The sequence below is a fragment of the Poromitra crassiceps genome (assembly GCF_964638095.1).
Source record: "Poromitra crassiceps genome assembly, chromosome: 15".
Taxonomy (NCBI): Eukaryota; Metazoa; Chordata; class Actinopteri; order Beryciformes; family Melamphaidae; genus Poromitra; species Poromitra crassiceps.
Window position 1 is genome coordinate 8545679 of NC_139634.1, and position 16175 is coordinate 8561853.

At 45.7% G+C, this 16175-nt stretch overlaps 1 protein-coding gene across 1 annotated transcript in view; it reads right to left on the bottom strand.

Annotated features, from left to right (window-relative positions):
- flt4 (fms related receptor tyrosine kinase 4) overlaps nucleotides 1–16175 on the bottom strand; it is a gene marked incomplete at its 5' end in the record, with an annotated part of 67492 nt that overhangs the window by 41132 nt on the left and 10185 nt on the right. The window contains 8 exons of the mRNA XM_083651719.1: nucleotides 3881–4013; nucleotides 6394–6559; nucleotides 7301–7485; nucleotides 7923–8040; nucleotides 8761–8923; nucleotides 9044–9183; nucleotides 12228–12393; nucleotides 12621–12760. Of these exons, the coding sequence (XP_083507845.1) occupies nucleotides 3881–4013; nucleotides 6394–6559; nucleotides 7301–7485; nucleotides 7923–8040; nucleotides 8761–8923; nucleotides 9044–9183; nucleotides 12228–12393; nucleotides 12621–12760 (1211 nt within the window). The remainder of the gene's footprint in view (nucleotides 1–3880; nucleotides 4014–6393; nucleotides 6560–7300; nucleotides 7486–7922; nucleotides 8041–8760; nucleotides 8924–9043; nucleotides 9184–12227; nucleotides 12394–12620; nucleotides 12761–16175) is intronic.

Here is a 16175-nt window from a genome sequence, read left to right on the forward strand (position 1 = left end):
GGTCAAAAAAACCTAAAAGAAAACAAACCTGAGACAAATGTCTCGAGCTCCTCGTAGGCACAATGGTAAAACAAATTAAGCTTATAACAAAAAAGAAAGTTTATTTTTTATTTTTCCCCCCTTCTTTTTAACATGTTTAAGCTATAGAATGCAGTCCACATAGCTCTCTGCACATACACATATACATTTCTATATATATATATATATATATTTTTTTTTTTGTATTTTTGAGTTTTTTTTTTTTTTTTATAACTGACTTTTTGTTTATTTATTTATTTTTATTTTTATTTTTTTCCCCTTCTCCCTTCCATGACGTTCTTTTTTTTTTTTTTTTTTTCTTTTTTGTTCTTTTCCTTTAGTTTTTAGAAATTATATCGACGGTGAGGGAAAATTCACCATAGCAAGCCTACTCAGGCCACCTTTAAACTCATTGTCTTGTGTAACATTTGAAAGAAAAATAAACAAATAAATAAAATAAATAAAAAGAAAAAGGGGAAAAGGCAGGCATAACAGCCAGTGGAAGTTCTTCATGTCAGTTGAGCTTGTGGGCAAATATATAAAAAAAAAGAAAAAAAAAGAAAGGAAATTGCCATGGCAAAAATCAGCTCAGCACAAGTTCAGTCTCGCCTCCTTATGTTTCAGAAATAGCCGTTCAAAGTTTATGGTCTACAAAGTTCTTTGCGTCAGCCGGAGTGTTGAATACTATTACTTGCCCTTGGTGGTGAACATGGAGCCTCGCTGGGAAACGTAGCGAGTGCCGAATCTCCTTCTCTCTCAGCCGTTGTTGCACCTCACGGAAGCTCCGTCGTTCCTCCATTACCTCCGCAGTATAGTCGGGGAAGATTAGGATTCTGGTGCCTCCATACTCCAACGGTTGCTGCCTCCCGAGCCGCAGAATCTTTTCTTTCTCCTGTGCGAAATGCACCCGTGCGATTATTGTGCGGGGTCTGGAGCCTTCTACTGGTTTGGGCTGCTGTGTACGGTGCGCCCTGTCGATGACCACCGGCTTGGTAAAGTTGTCGTTCCCCAACAATTTGGGGATCAGAAGGGAGACAAATTCAGTAGGCCTCCCCTTCTCCTCGCCTTCTGGGATGCCGACGATCTTTATGTTGTTACGCCTGGACCTACCTTCTAGGTCCAGAAGCTTGATTCGCATCTTTTTGTTTTCATGTTGCAGCTCCACGACTGAAGTTTCCATAGCGTGAATCCGCTGCTCATGGTCCGCGGCCCGGTCCTCAGCAGTGGTCAGTCTCTCTGTGAGCACTTGTTGAGCGGACAGAATATTCTGGAAGCTCTGCTCAAACTTGTCGAAACGCTCATTGAATGCCCGCATGAGATTGTTTGACATTTTCTGCCAAATACTAGGAAGCTCTTCTTCCTCCTCGGGAGATGCGTCTCCGGTGTGTTTGGTAGTATTAGCTATCGAGGTAGCATTAGCTTGCTCGCTAACCTTAGCTTGTTCAGGGTTAGCTTCGGCTTCAGTTGACGCTGCGAGGTTAGGCTCTCCCTTTTTATTCCTTTTGGGCTTCATTGTCCTACTCCGGTGAAATGGAGGGACAAATGGTTTAAGTCTTCTCTTTGCGGAGAGGTGGAGAGTCCTGTTTAGTTAGTTTAAGGCTGTTTTAATTGTTATAACTTGGCGTGCCCGGAGGAGCTCAAGAAAACACGTCTACCCTGCATTCATCTCAGCAGCGCCCCCCATAATACCATTTGTAATGCCACCGTTGTAGTGCTGTTGTTCAAAATTAAAGTACATTTTCTCAGATTTATTGGTGTCTTTCTAGTCACACAATTTAATAGTCAGTGTTTCCCATACACTGATTTATTTGTGGTGGTAACACCCTACATAGATTTTGACCCCCACAAATACTGCCACATATTAATTTCAACTAGTTGACTGCAAACTCCTGCTTTAGTGCTTACAGTATATTATTATCTTGTCGGAATATTATTCCAGCCAATAAGTTAGGAAGTTCCCTTTTGATTTAATTTTACTTTTGTTTTGCCTACAAAGCAAAATGTTACTTTACTTGAAACTCCCCTGAAGTGATTTTGGTATTATTTATGCAAGCATAATTCTATCATAGTAACCTGTATGCAGAATATATATAGTATAGGGAAACAATTATTTTTTCATTGCTGTAAAACCACAGAATGGTAAAGAAGATATTGATGTGTGTAGTTCTTCATAGATCTAGTCTCTTCATTTTGATCTCAAAGTGCGCCAGTTTGATCCATTTTTACTTGAAACTGTACAAAATTTTCTCCCGGGGGGGCATGCCCCCGGACCCCCCTAGGGGTTCAGTGGTCCATGACCTTTGGGTGGGCTGAGCCCACCCAAAGCTCTGATGCTAAAACCGCCCCTGGTCTGCATGCAGCTTTCGACAGGCCTTTCTCTTTCTTCCAGGCAACAAGACGCAAACTCACAGGTGTGCATGATACAGTATATCGGCAATCATACAGTATCGGTACCAGCCGCTGTTAGTCATCGGTATCGGTCCAATGAGCAAAAAAAGCCAAAAAAACAGCAATGTTAATATCGGTATCAGCCAAATTGTTCATATTGAGAGGAATGTGGTATATCTATGATTTATGGGCTTTTCCAAATGTTTTGCAAAGAGAGACATCCCCTTTTATTTTATTTTTTCAGTATGTACAAAATTTGATCATAGAAACTTTTTATACAGACCATATCGACATCGGTAAATATCGGTTACCGGCCATAACAGCAACGTTAATATCGGTTATCGGTATCGGCCAAAATTTTCATATCGGTGCATCCCTAGTAAGAAGCGATCGTTGTGTTTTTTGTCTGTATTTCTGCATGTGTGTGTGTGTGTGTGTGTGTGTGTGTGTGTGTACACATGTGTGTACATCATAGTAGAACTAATGAGACATGAAATGGAATTTTGTTTTTGCATATCCTACCAAAAGCACAGCAAAACTTCTACCTTAGTCGTAAAGTCATCAGATTCAGTTGCATTATTAGTCTCCTCACGGTCTGCAACTTTTAATTGCGCATGTGTGTTCGTGACCATTCCTTCTTATTCAAGATTTAAGATTCAAGATTCAAGATTATTTTATTTATCCCAAGGGAAATTTGTCTTGGACATACATACGGCTGCTACATACAAAACAGTGCAAACCACAAGACAGTGCAAACATGTGCAAACATACCATTAAAGTGCAAGTGCATCATAGTTACAGTAGATGCTTATTATGACCCGAGTTTAGGAGACTAACTGATATGGGGATGAAAGAGTTATTGTATCTGTTGAGGTATCGTTTTTTGTTTTTGATTGGGACTCTGTAGCGTCTACCAGATGGAAGCGGTTCGTATTCTATATGCAAGACATGGGAGGGGTCAGCAGTAATTTTCCTGACTGACTGAATTTTTATGACTGTAGTTTTATGCATGCACACTGTACGTGTGTGTGTGTGTGTGTGTGTGTGTGTGTGTGTGTGTGTGTGTGTGTGTGTGTGTGTGTGTGTGTGTGTGTGTGTGTGTGTGTGTGTGTGCATATGCGTGCGTGCGTGTGCGCGTGCGTGCAAGTGTGTGTGGGAGTGTGTTTATAACCAGTCCGTACAGGAAGTCTGCAGAGGAAGAGACCTCTAAATATTTCTACAGTGGAAATGGCTCTTCTTGATGGATAAATTTTGTTATGAAGCTCATAATTTGGGACGCTTCCATAAAAACATCACGGCTCACGGATAAGGGCCACCTACGTAAATCTCTTCTTTTCTGGGTTACGTTCTAATCTGACTCTGTCATTCAAATAAACAGACATTTAAATCCTCCTAATATTATAACAATCCTTAATTCACACGCTGCGGACAGATAGGCCGTCCCACGGTAATAATCAGCACAGGAAATCGAAACCTTTTGTCGTCCGTCCACCACTTCGGTGGACGTCTCGGCCTTGATTTCGTTCATGGCGTTTTCCGAGTTGATGTCCTGCCAGTTCTGACAGTCTGCGATCCGGTCGCTCCGGCCCCGCCTGTCCCGACGGACCCTGGAGAGAAACACAGACACATCCGACACGTCTCGCCTCATCAACATGCACAGCAGAGAGAGAGCGGGCAGCGCGGGGGGAGCATTCAAAAACACATCAAACCACACGTCCTGATGTTTCACCAGAATCCTCCCTCCGCTCTCACCGCGCACACTGGATTGCATTTTGGATCGGAGAGCGAAAGTCCCGCATCCCAAAGCCAAGGCAATTATTCGAGTGTCCTGAGTAATGGGAAAACTATGGTATCGGTTTCTATTACGAAAAAAGCCCTAGTGTGAACATCACAGTAGAACTAATGAGACGTGAAATGGAATTTTGTTTTTGCATATCCTCCCAAAACTCTTCTACGTTAGTCGTAAAGTCATCAGATTCAGTTGCATTATTATAGTCTCCTCACGGTCTGCAAATTATGTACATAAAGAGTAGAGGCGATCATATCCGCCATGAGATTTAAAGAAAAATAAAGGAACCTGTTGAGATTCCCTCTGAATATAAGTCCTTTTGATGTCAAGCTAAAGCTAAGCGATCCACCCGACTGAAGGGAGCTTCTCAGGTTCTGCAATCAATCTCGCCAAGACCACCAAGACTGGACCAAATGCAGGCAAGAAGCAGATCATTTGGGCTCATGTCTGCTGTTTTTTCATCGGGTTTTCTCCAGTTTTCTCCCCAATTGTACTTGGCCAATTCCCCCTGCTGTACCGGTCATTGCTCCACCCCCCCCTCTGCCGATCTGGGGAGAGCTGTAGACTAGCACCATGCTTCCTCCGATACATGTGCAGTCGCCAGCTGCTTCTTTTTACCTGACAGCGAGGCGTTTCACCGGCAGGATGTAGCGCGTGGGAGGATCACGCTATTCCCCACCCAGTTCGCCTCCCCCCCTGAACAGGCGCCCCGACCGACCAGAGGAGGCACTAGTGCGGCAACCAGGACACATAGCATTTGTGTCTGTAGGAACGTCTGACCAAGCTGGAGGTACCGCTGCCGGGAATTGAACCCGGGTCTCCACGGTGGTAGGCGAGTGCTTTTACAGTACCTTCTACACCAGTTCTCAAACTTTTTCACATTGTGTTACTTATGGATGGTACAGTGAAAATAAGTTATCCCCCTTTTTTCCGGGGACCCCCTGCAACCCCTTCACGGACCCCTGGGGGTCCCCGGACCTCACTTTGATCACCACTGCTCTACACTACACAGGTGCCCCCCTAGCCCTAACAGTAATTCCCCAACCCCCCAAAAGATATACGTATATATTAGAAAATCTGACTTGTCGTATCTTTGAGCAGCAGATCAAAAACATGAAATTCAATCAATTATCACACTCGGTTCATTCACACCGAAAAAAAAGATCAGCAAAGCTGTGCCTGTGCGAGCGTGGTGTTATGTCACAACAGATGCACGCGGGTCACATGGTCTTATGTCACAACAGATGCACGCGGGTCAGAACGCGGGCCCACCTTCCTGCTTTTGTGTGCGTACGAGTGCAGGATGGGCGCCTCCCGTCTGTATGCACGCCGCGTGCCCGCGCCACGCCGAAAGGTCAAGGCGACGGCAATAACTTCACAAATGAAGCCTGCGAGGAAGATGGCGAGGACAGATGAGTTTTAGAGGGATATTATATTTATTCAGCGGTGCCGGGCGCAGCAGCACGGGGGCTTACAGTAAAGGAACAGGAAATCATTTTGAAATCTGGGGCCGTCCAGAGAATCCATCATATCGTGTCGCGGGGATCAGTGTCGCTGCAGCAAAGGTTGGAGAAGCCTACGGCAATGATGCCTGGTAATCACGGTATGTGTGTGTGTGTGTGTGTGTGTGTGTGTGTGTGCGTGGGTGTGTGTGTGTGTGTGCGTGTGTGTGTGTGTGTGCGCCTGCGTGCGTGCGCGTGCGTGTGTGGATATTTCGTAAATAGCACTGTAATGTGCTTTTTGCGCTCAAACAGACCTAGGGTTATTTGTGCACATATGTGAAGAGGGAATGGGTGAGTGACCGTGACCGTGTGTGTGTGTGTGTGTGTGTGTGTGTGTGTGTGCGCGCGTGCATGTGCGTGTGTGTGTGTGTGTGTGTGTGTGTGTGTGTGTGCGCGCGTGTGTGTATGTATGTGTGTGTGTGTGTACAGTATGTGTGCGTGCGTGCGTGCATGTGTGTGGATATTTTGTAAATAGCACTGTAATGTGCTTTTTGTGCCCAAACAGACCTAGGGTTATTTGTGCACATATGTGAACAGGGAATGGGTGAGTGTGTGTGTGTGTGTGTGTGTGTGTGTGTGTGTGTGTGTGTGTGTGTGTGTGTGTGTGTGCGCATGCATGTGTGTGTGTGTGTGTGTGTGTGTGTGTGTGCGCGTGCATGTGCGTGTGTGTGTGTGTGTGTGTGTGTGTGTGTTTACAGTCTGCTCCGGGTGGTGTTGTGGACGCACGGGCCCCAGGCTCGCCACTGCCAGCTGACGGAGGGGGCGGGGAGGCCGTGGGCGGTGCAGGTCAGAGTCTGGGGGCTGCCGCTGGGGTACGGGTTGGAGGGCTCGGCCACCTCCTTCTCATGGATCTGGGGAGGAACTGGAGCAGAGCAGAGACAAAGGATGGGTGGGGTCAAACATTCAGTCCTTCATTGTCTTTACTAGAGATGGGAAGCTTAGCTTCTCTCACGATACGATTCGATATGGGGTTCACGATTCAATACGATGTAATAAATGAAAGTTCACTGACAACAAAGACTGACTGTGCAGAATTATGTCTATTTATTTCATCATTCTAGTCATGGAATGGGCTTGTTAGAATGTAAACACCAATTTAAAGATGTCACTACAAAGTGAAAATAATATCATTTCGATGAAAATGCACTTAAACACTTTTCGAGCGAGCATCAGATCCTTCGACCAAAACCTTATTCTTTTGTTTAATAAACTTTTAATTGCAAGTGGAGACAGTGTGCCGTGGGAGTTCTCATTTCTTAATTTAGTCGGGTTTTGCCCTTCTCCGACGCACCTGTCGAGTTTAGTTGATGTAGAGCTTGTGAAATAGCGATGGGCAAGCCATTGCTATGACTAATATCGCAATTCATTTTTCTGCGGGTCAATATGTCTTTATATAATAATACCTCAATGTTTCAACATGTACAGTGTAGTATCTTCCATACTACTCTGTTTTTCCTTCTCTTATAAAGCTAGTGAACCCCTAAGGGCTTTGTCATGGGAATGTTAACCGTAGCAGTTTAACTTCTTGTTTTTTTCCTTCACACCAAACATCTGGCATGTTCTCCACTGAGGCCACAGAGGGCAGAACCTGCAGGCTGGTTACCATTGACAACGAGTGTGATGTTGAGCCTCCTCTCCAGTCCGGCAGCACTGTTCTTCAGCACCACGGTGTAGCAGCCAGCGTCCTCCTGACAGACATCTTTTATCTCCAAAGCGTGGTTGAGGTGCTGCCTCATTCTCTTCATCCGGAACTCTGGACGCTGGCTTATCAGCTTTCCATCTTTATACCTGGATACCACACACACACACACACACACACACACACACACACACACGCACACGCACACGCACACGGGCACGCACACACATGCACACACACACACACACACACACACACACACACACACACACACACACACACACACACACACACACACACGAAAGCTCTTAGATCGTCTCTCTGGGCATAATTAAGCTTAGGAACTATCCACCTCTTACATCCCATGCAGATACAGACTTTTACCCTCAATTCATATGGCTTCACGTTTGAATTACATACAGGCGTGTTTTTCATTCCTTTAATGTAGGAATATACCAGAGAAGTTGGATGTAGCTGTGAAGAAAGCTATAAACATAACAAAACTATAAACACCCCAAATCTCCTTCAAGGTCGTTTACAAAGTCCTTGTTTTAAGTCAAACACACCAGAGAGCACATCTTCTTACCATTGTGTCTCTGGTGTGGGGAAGGCAGAAACTTTCACTTGCAGCTTGAAGGATTTCTGCCCGGCGGTTACCTCCACCACCGCTCCATTTCTGTAGTCCAGGCTGATAAACGGCTTCTCTGCGATAAGAAACATTCACTCATTTATTATGAAAGACACACTCATTCACCCTGGAAACCACAAGATTAAGATGTGTTTAGAGTTTTGTCACACCACAGAAGCATGTGTTATTAACCAACCAGGAAAAATTAGAACGAAAGAAAATTGTCGCGAAGTATATAAGATTGGATTTAAAGATCATGGAAAAAATAAGCAGTATTTTCTGCTCTGAAACTGTGGGGGCGTGTCTGTTGTAGTGCTCCCAGTGTCCTCCTCCCCCCCCCCCCCCCCCCCCCCACACACACACAGTGGGCGTAACGTAACCTGATATATTCTGATGCATTTTGTATTTATTTTTTTGAATTTGCAAGGTAGAGGCACTTCAGGCTTTATATAGTGTTAGGGGAAGGGCCATGCTGAGTATGCCTCCATGATGTCATCGAGCCGCCACTAAGGCCCGCCCAAAAAATCCTGATCACGGAAATGGCGAAAAACAGAAAAACTGTCCACAATTTAGTACGAAATGGTGCTCAGACTTTTCACATGTTTTCAGCAACTCATTTCTAACACGTGTGATGTGTTTCGAAACAAATCTCTGAATTTGGTTTCCAGGGACATTAAGATATTAGGGAACCCCTTGAAAACGAGATGGTTCATCTCAAGGGGGTTATTCCTGATAAACAATTTCAATCAATCATATATCTTTTATTATCTGCAGACAATCGTGAACCGGCTCTTACCATAAACGATGACCTGAGTTTCTAGCGTTTGTGTCGCGTCCACGCTGGTGACGGTGCAGCCGTACGGGCCGGTGTCGCTCACGTTGACGCTGTGCACGGTCAGGATGCTGACGGCCTCCGTGGCACGGGTCAGCGCCTCACGCTGGGACTGGATGTTGGGTTTCTACACGTTTCGACAGGTTCCAACCAGGACTTTCATTACTCATTACATTTCCTCTTCAAATTCACATTGAATTTTCTTATTCAATGAATGGAAATTATGTCTTTTTCCAGTGTAGCGTACCTGCTTGCCAGGGTAGGACCACTTAATGTCCACCGCGGCGTTGAACTCCACCGATGCCGTGCAGTTGAGGGCGAGGGCCTCCCCCACTATCAGCTCCACTGGGTCCTCAGGAAACAGCTTGACATCGTAAACCTGACTTCCTGCGCGGGGAAAAGAAGAGGGGGAGGGAGAGAGAGAGAATCAGATAGGGAGAGCGAGAGAGTCAGAAGAGAGAGAGACAGAGAGAGAGAGAGAGAGAGGTCACGGTGACATCGTCAGCAGTTTTTCCTTCCTCTCAGGACAAGAGGAAATGACTATCCTTTGGAGCAGAAGAGCCATTCTACTATAAAGGAGCTGTCTGTCACACACACACTGACATTATTTCCATCTAATTGTCGAGCTACTGTATATCGATGGAGGAAATCAAAGTAGAATACAGCCATCCCACCCTTTGTCCAATCAGCATCCTCAATAGAAGATAAGAGGGGAAGCGTCTGCAGCAATGTGAAAGCTTTGGCCATTGGCCAAGCTCTCTTGACTGCTGTTATTCAAAGCTCTCTGCAGCCACTGGAGAGGATGAGGGGTGTGAAGAAGTGTGTGTGTGTGAGGGTGATGAGACAGACTGTGATGATGGCCTGTTTGTTTAAACTGGTCCATTAGTGTTGCGAGTGACAGCCATGGAAGACTCGCTCTCAGTTTCTCCTCTGACTGATGCGGCTGTTGCTTTTGGCCGCCGGCAGCGGTGGCTCTGAGTTCCCTCCACGTCTGAAGTGAGAGGTTCGAATGATCTCACACAACATAGCGAACACCCCGCGGGCTCTCAGGGTTCACTCCAAAACGAGAGAGAAAAGTCTCCGCCTCAGCTCCTTCAAAAATTAATTAACTTTCCTGTCCTGTTCTATCTTTCTCTTCATTCTGCTCTCACAGTGGCACCGATAAAAAAGGGTGATTTTTGCTCACGGAAGTGAATTAATGAAAGAAGATCCTTCCAATTGTCCGCATTAAGGCATAATTGGCTTCAATAACTGGCTGCCGTGCTGAATTATGGTGACAGTGTTGCCAGCTTGGCACCACCTTTGATTTTCTAGCTAATTTCTTTCTCAGCAGGAACGTAGCCTCTAGTGACAATTAAATATTTGTACTGTCTGGGACCATTGTGTTTTTGCAGCTGCCAAAAGAAAAGTTATTTTGGTTTTCTGCTAGTCTGCATACTGTGACACTAGAGGGGATGGATCTCAGTTAACCTTTGGAATTAGATAATTTTACTCTGAAGCTTGTGGCGTGCACTGGACAATAGATGTGCCTTGCTTTACCTGTAGTGTGGATCAGGTAGTTGGCGGATCGGTAGACTTTTTACCTGTAGTGTGGATCAGGTAGTTGGTGGCTTGGTAGACTTGTTACCTGTAGTGTGGATCAGGTAGTTGGTGGATTGGTAGACTTGTTACCTGTAGTGTGGATCAGGTAGTTGGTGGATTGGTAGACTTTTTACCTGTAGTGTGGATCAGGTAGTTGGTGGATTGGTAGACTTTTTACCTGTAGTGTGGATCAGGTAGTTGGTGGATTGGTAGACTTGTTACCTGTAGTGTGGATCAGGTAGTTGGTGGATTGGTAGACTTTTTACCTGTAGTGTGGATCAGGTAGTTGATGGATTGGTAGACTTGTTACCTGTAGTGTGGATCAGGTAGTTGGTGGATTGGTAGACTTTTTACCTGTAGTGTGGATCAGGTAGTTGGTGGATTGGTAGACTTTTTACCTGTAGTGTGGATCAGGTAGTTGGTGGATTGGTAGACTTTTTACCTGTAGTGTGGATCAGGTAGTTGGTGGATTGGTAGACTTGTTACCTGTAGTGTGGATCAGGTAGTTGGTGGATTGGTAGACTTGTTACCTGTAGTGTGGATCAGGTAGTTGGTGGATTGGTAGACTTTTTACCTGTAGTGTGGATCAGGTAGTTGGTGGATTGGTAGACTTTTTACCTGTAGTGTGGATCAGGTAGTTGGTGGATTGGTAGACTTGTTACCTGTAGTGTGGATCAGGTAGTTGGTGTATTGGTAGACTTTTTACCTGTAGTGTGGATCAGGTAGTTGGTGGATTGGTAGACTTTTTACCTGTAGTGTGGATCAGGTAGTTGGTGGATTGGTAGACTTGTTACCTGTAGTGTGGATCAGGTAGTTGGTGGATTGGTAGACTTTTTACCTGTAGTGTGGATCAGGTAGTTGGTGGATTGGTAGACTTTTTACCTGTAGTGTGGATCAGGTAGTTGGTGGATTGGTAGACTTTTTACCTGTAGTGTGGATCAGGTAGTTGGTGGATTGGTAGACTTGTTACCTGTAGTGTGGATCAGGTAGTTGGTGGATTGGTAGACTTGTTACCTGTAGTGTGGATCAGGTAGTTGGTGTATTGGTAGACTTTTTACCTGTAGTGTGGATCAGGTAGTTGGTGGCTTGGTAGACTTGTTACCTGTAGTGTGGATCAGGTAGTTGGTGGATTGGTAGACTTGTTACCTGTAGTGTGGATCAGGTAGTTGGTGGATTGGTAGACTTTTTACCTGTAGTGTGGATCAGGTAGTTGGTGGATTGGTAGACTTTTTACCTGTAGTGTGGATCAGGTAGTTGGTGGATTGGTAGACTTGTTACCTGTAGTGTGGATCAGGTAGTTGGTGGATTGGTAGACTTGTTACCTGTAGTGTGGATCAGGTAGTTGGTGGATTGGTAGACTTTTTACCTGTAGTGTGGATCAGGTAGTTGGTGGATTGGTAGACTTGTTACCTGTAGTGTGGATCAGGTAGTTGGTGGATTGGTAGACTTTTTACCTGTAGTGTGGATCAGGTAGTTGGTGGATTGGTAGACTTTTTACCTGTAGTGTGGATCAGGTAGTTGGTGGATTGGTAGACTTTTTACCTGTAGTGTGGATCAGGTAGTTGGTGGATTGGTAGACTTTTTACCTGTAGTGTGGATCAGGTAGTTGGTGGATTGGTAGACTTTTTACCTGTAGTGTGGATCAGGTAGTTGATGGATTGCTAGACTTTTTACCTGTAGTGTGGATCAGGTAGTTGATGGATTGGTAGACTTGTTACCTGTAGTGTGGATCAGGTAGTTGGTGGATTGCTAGACTTTTTACCTGTAGTGTGGATCAGGTAGTTGGTGGATTGGTAGACTTTTTACCTGTAGTGTGGATCAGGTAGTTGGTGGATTGGTAGACTTGTTACCTGTAGTGTGGATCAGGTAGTTGGTGGATTGGTAGACTTTTCCTCCCAGGGTGGCTATGCATGTGAAGCCGATGAGCATCGGCATGCTGTCTAAGACGTGTCGGGGGACGGAGCAGCCTCGCTTGTTGTCCCATGTCATCGCATCCTTCTCCAGAGGAGTGGGGTACTAAGATCCACACGACACACAAACAAGAACACCAAAACAACGACTTGAGCTCAAGCCATCGATCATCAATTAAGCCATCGTTTGACATCAGTTCCAAAACAATGAGATGAATGGGGCGTGTGAGAACGTTGTGGTGAGTGTGAGAACATTGTGGTGAGTGTGAGAATGTTGTGGGGGAGTGTGAGAACGTTGTGGGGGAGTGTGAGAACGTTGTGGGGAGTACGAACCGCGAGAGGTTGGAGAGTAACGTTGAGGTCGGGGACTGTGACCAGACACGGCACCACTATGTGAGCGGAGGAGCTTCTGATGAAGATGGTCTCCAGGTCATCGCTGGAGCTGCTTCTCTTGAGGAAGGGCTGGTCAGGGTCTGGATGCAGACAGGAACACAGGCGCTGTTAAAAGGGTCATCCCTGTGTGTGTGCACGCTGCGGTAATGGCGGCTATTACCGAGGCAACTTGGGGAACAGACAGGCAGCCATACCTCAGAGCCTGATAATCACCCCTAAGCACATGCTGTATTGGAGAGTTTATCACGAGTGCAATGGAATGCATTGAAACAGTTGACTGTGTAGTCAAGTCAAGTCAAGTTTATTTATATAGCCCTAATTCACAAGCATGTCTCAGAGGGCTTCACAGAAAATATGTCTAGCTAATTCTAGCTAACACAACAGTAGCAAGAATATACCCAGGCAGGCAGGACATCACATTTATTATGACCATGTTCAAACATGGCAACAGTGCGAGAGCCTGGGGGGTCTAATCGTCTAAATAATGCTACAATTTCACCTCGGGCGGTCGGCAGGTGGGAAATCTCTCTTGTGTTTCATCCTAAGACCTTGATGTTTTTCCTCTTCGTTGTAAGCTACTGGCTACCATGGCACCGGGGCTTTAGGAGACATCAGAGCAATTTTGTGACCAATTTATATTGCTTATGGCTTAGTGTTATCGCTACAAAAGCCTCGTATTCCCCCCGCCTGAGCGCAGGCTATTATAAAAGAAGCGCTTATTATTATATCTCCCGGGCCTTTCTGTAAATACCGGGGACTTTGTGTAAAGCCGCCAAAGGTGTTGTATGAGTGTGACCTGCTCGCTTCTTCCTTCTTTTTGTCGTGATAAGCTCTCTATTATTCTCATGCCCGCGCTTCTGATGCACCACTCAATGCAATCACTTCAAGCTGCAGGAAGCCCAAACACAGAGGCTTATGTTTGTGCCCCGCGGTGGTCAGAATATACACAGAGGTACCAGAGAAAACACACAACTCCTGATGGTTAAAGCACTTCACAATAAAGCTCCACGGGTATTAGGCTGCCATTGCTTTTGGAAGAGGAGGTGTCCCGCCTCTGGGCGAGCAGACTTTACAAAGGTTCATATTATGATCCTGAGTGTGTGTGTGTGTGTGTGTGTGTGTGTGTGTGTGTGTGTGTGTGTGTGTGTGTGTGTGTGTGTGCGTGTGTGTGCGCGTGTGTGTGTGCGTGCGTGCGACTGCGTGTGTGCGTGTGTGTAGGTGTAAATGTGTGTGTACATCTGTGTTTGTGTAAAAGTGAGGGTGTGTGCCATATTCTCATGTGTGAGCACAAATGTGTGTGTGTGTGTGTGTGTGTGTGTGTGTGTGTGTGTGAGTGTGTGTGTGTGGTTGTGTGTGCGTTCATGCGTGTGTGTGCATTCGTGCTTGTGTGTGTGCGTTCGTGCGCGCGCGCGTGTGTGTGTGTGTGTGTGTGTGTGTGTGTGTGTGTGTGTGTGTGCGTGCATGCGTGTATGTGTGTGTGTGTGTGTGTGCATTCGTGCGTGCGTGTGTGTGTGTGTGCGTTTATGCATGTGTGTGTGTGTGTGTGTGCGTGCGTGCATGTGTGTGTGCGTGCGTGCGCGCGTGTGCGTTCGTGCGTGTGTGTGTGTGTATGCGTGTGTGGGTGTGCATGTGCGTGTGTGTGTTTAGATGATAGTGCATGGTGCGCAGGGGGCAAAGGGGCGAGATATTGCCTGTCTAACTGAATGCACATGTGTCTCGTCTCATCCTGCCGCACGTCGTGCCAAAATTTATGGGCCGCGATTTCATCTGCTTCTGATCAGCCCCCTGGTCAGATCTGTGGAAACTGTCTTGGCACCTTGTCAGAGGGGATAACCAGGCATCTCACATGAGTGGACTGGTCAGCACGTTTCCCCTACACATGACAATCATCCGTCTCCCTGCGCTCTCCCAACCTCCCCATCCACTCTGATCTCACAACCCCCCCCCCCCCCCCCCCACCACCACCACCACCACCAGCACACCAGGAGCCAGGCAGGAGGAGGAAAAGACGTACAAGCCTTAACCTTAAGGCAATCTCGGAAGTCCACGGGCCTCAAATAGAGAGAGCAGGAGTGTCACTCTGTTGTGAACAAAAAGAGACACGGAGACATGAGATTTCACACTCGGAATCCTATTACTACAAGGCGGCATGAAGTCAGGAGCGAAAGACGAGCAGCAAAGACCCAGACGTGGTGCAGCTCTTCTCAGATTTGACGGTCTCACAAAAACAAAACAATTATAGCAGATGAAAAGCCAGCTAGGATGGCCAACAGATCAATGCAGATTAGATGTATTGTTATACTTTGAAACTAATATCCTATCCCTTATTAATTAGATAAGAGAATGGCTGCTCATTCCCTACCTTTTATCAAGCGCTTCATCCCTTTTCCGAAACGTTACGGACACCAGGCAGCTGTCGGGGTGTCGCCGAGGCAAAGTCAGCAACTTAGAAACCCCCTAATAACAGGTTTCACTTTGATATCGAAGCATATTTCAAACAGGAGATCTATTTTCAGTGGGACGTCGGTGGCTTTTTCTTGTGAACCTCCCAAGGAAAAGAGAAACTAAAGACAGGAACCCCGCAGCCATATAGCTGCAGAGTGGCAGACCAGGTCAAACGGCCCCACATACTAAACTCACTGCTACAAAATATAGATTTCCAGGGATAACATAAATACATAAATACCCCAGCTACGAAAGTGATGTTCTCTTTCTGAGAAAGACAAACATTTTCTCACAAAGAGAACAGCACTTCCATTAGCTGAAATGTACTTCATACTTAACCTTTCAATGAAAAGTAGACTGAAGCACTCTGCTGTACGGAGGTAGCAACGTAATAAACAACATTAAAGACCCTGTGTGATGGTAAACAGGATGTTGGGGTGGCTGCGGGCCGGGGACATAACGCAGCGAGGAGGAATCACTCAAAAGCCAATGGCATATGAGTCAGGGAGAGAATGGCAATTTTAAATGAGCAAATCACAATGTTGTTTATAATAAGATCCGGGCAGACAACGCCTGTGTCATTCACTTACATGCAATTTAATGGAGTGGAGAAAACAGGGACGGGGGACTGAGATAGAGAGAAATATGTTTAGTGTAAAATGCAGATTTGATGTCTTCATATCTCATTAATAACAACACTTTCACTACGTTAGTTTTGGAGAGCTAATTTACCTGTCGGGCCACAGAATGAAATCAATTACAGCTTGAGTTCACCCAAAACTAGCAGTTGGTCCGACCGGCGGTGAAACGTCATGTTGGGTAGATTTGGTTCATCAACACAGTACATAAAATAAGCACAGCCAAATGTGAAAAAGGGTCGGACCACCGTGTTTAACTAAGGTAGCCTATATATCTTTAATGTTACAATTACGACTGAAAATGACAACATAAATAAAAAATAAACAAGTTTGTGATCTATCCACACTTCCTATCAGTCGACAGGTGTCTACCCGGAAGTGACTTTTGTTGTTAATGCGACCGTCACAGTGA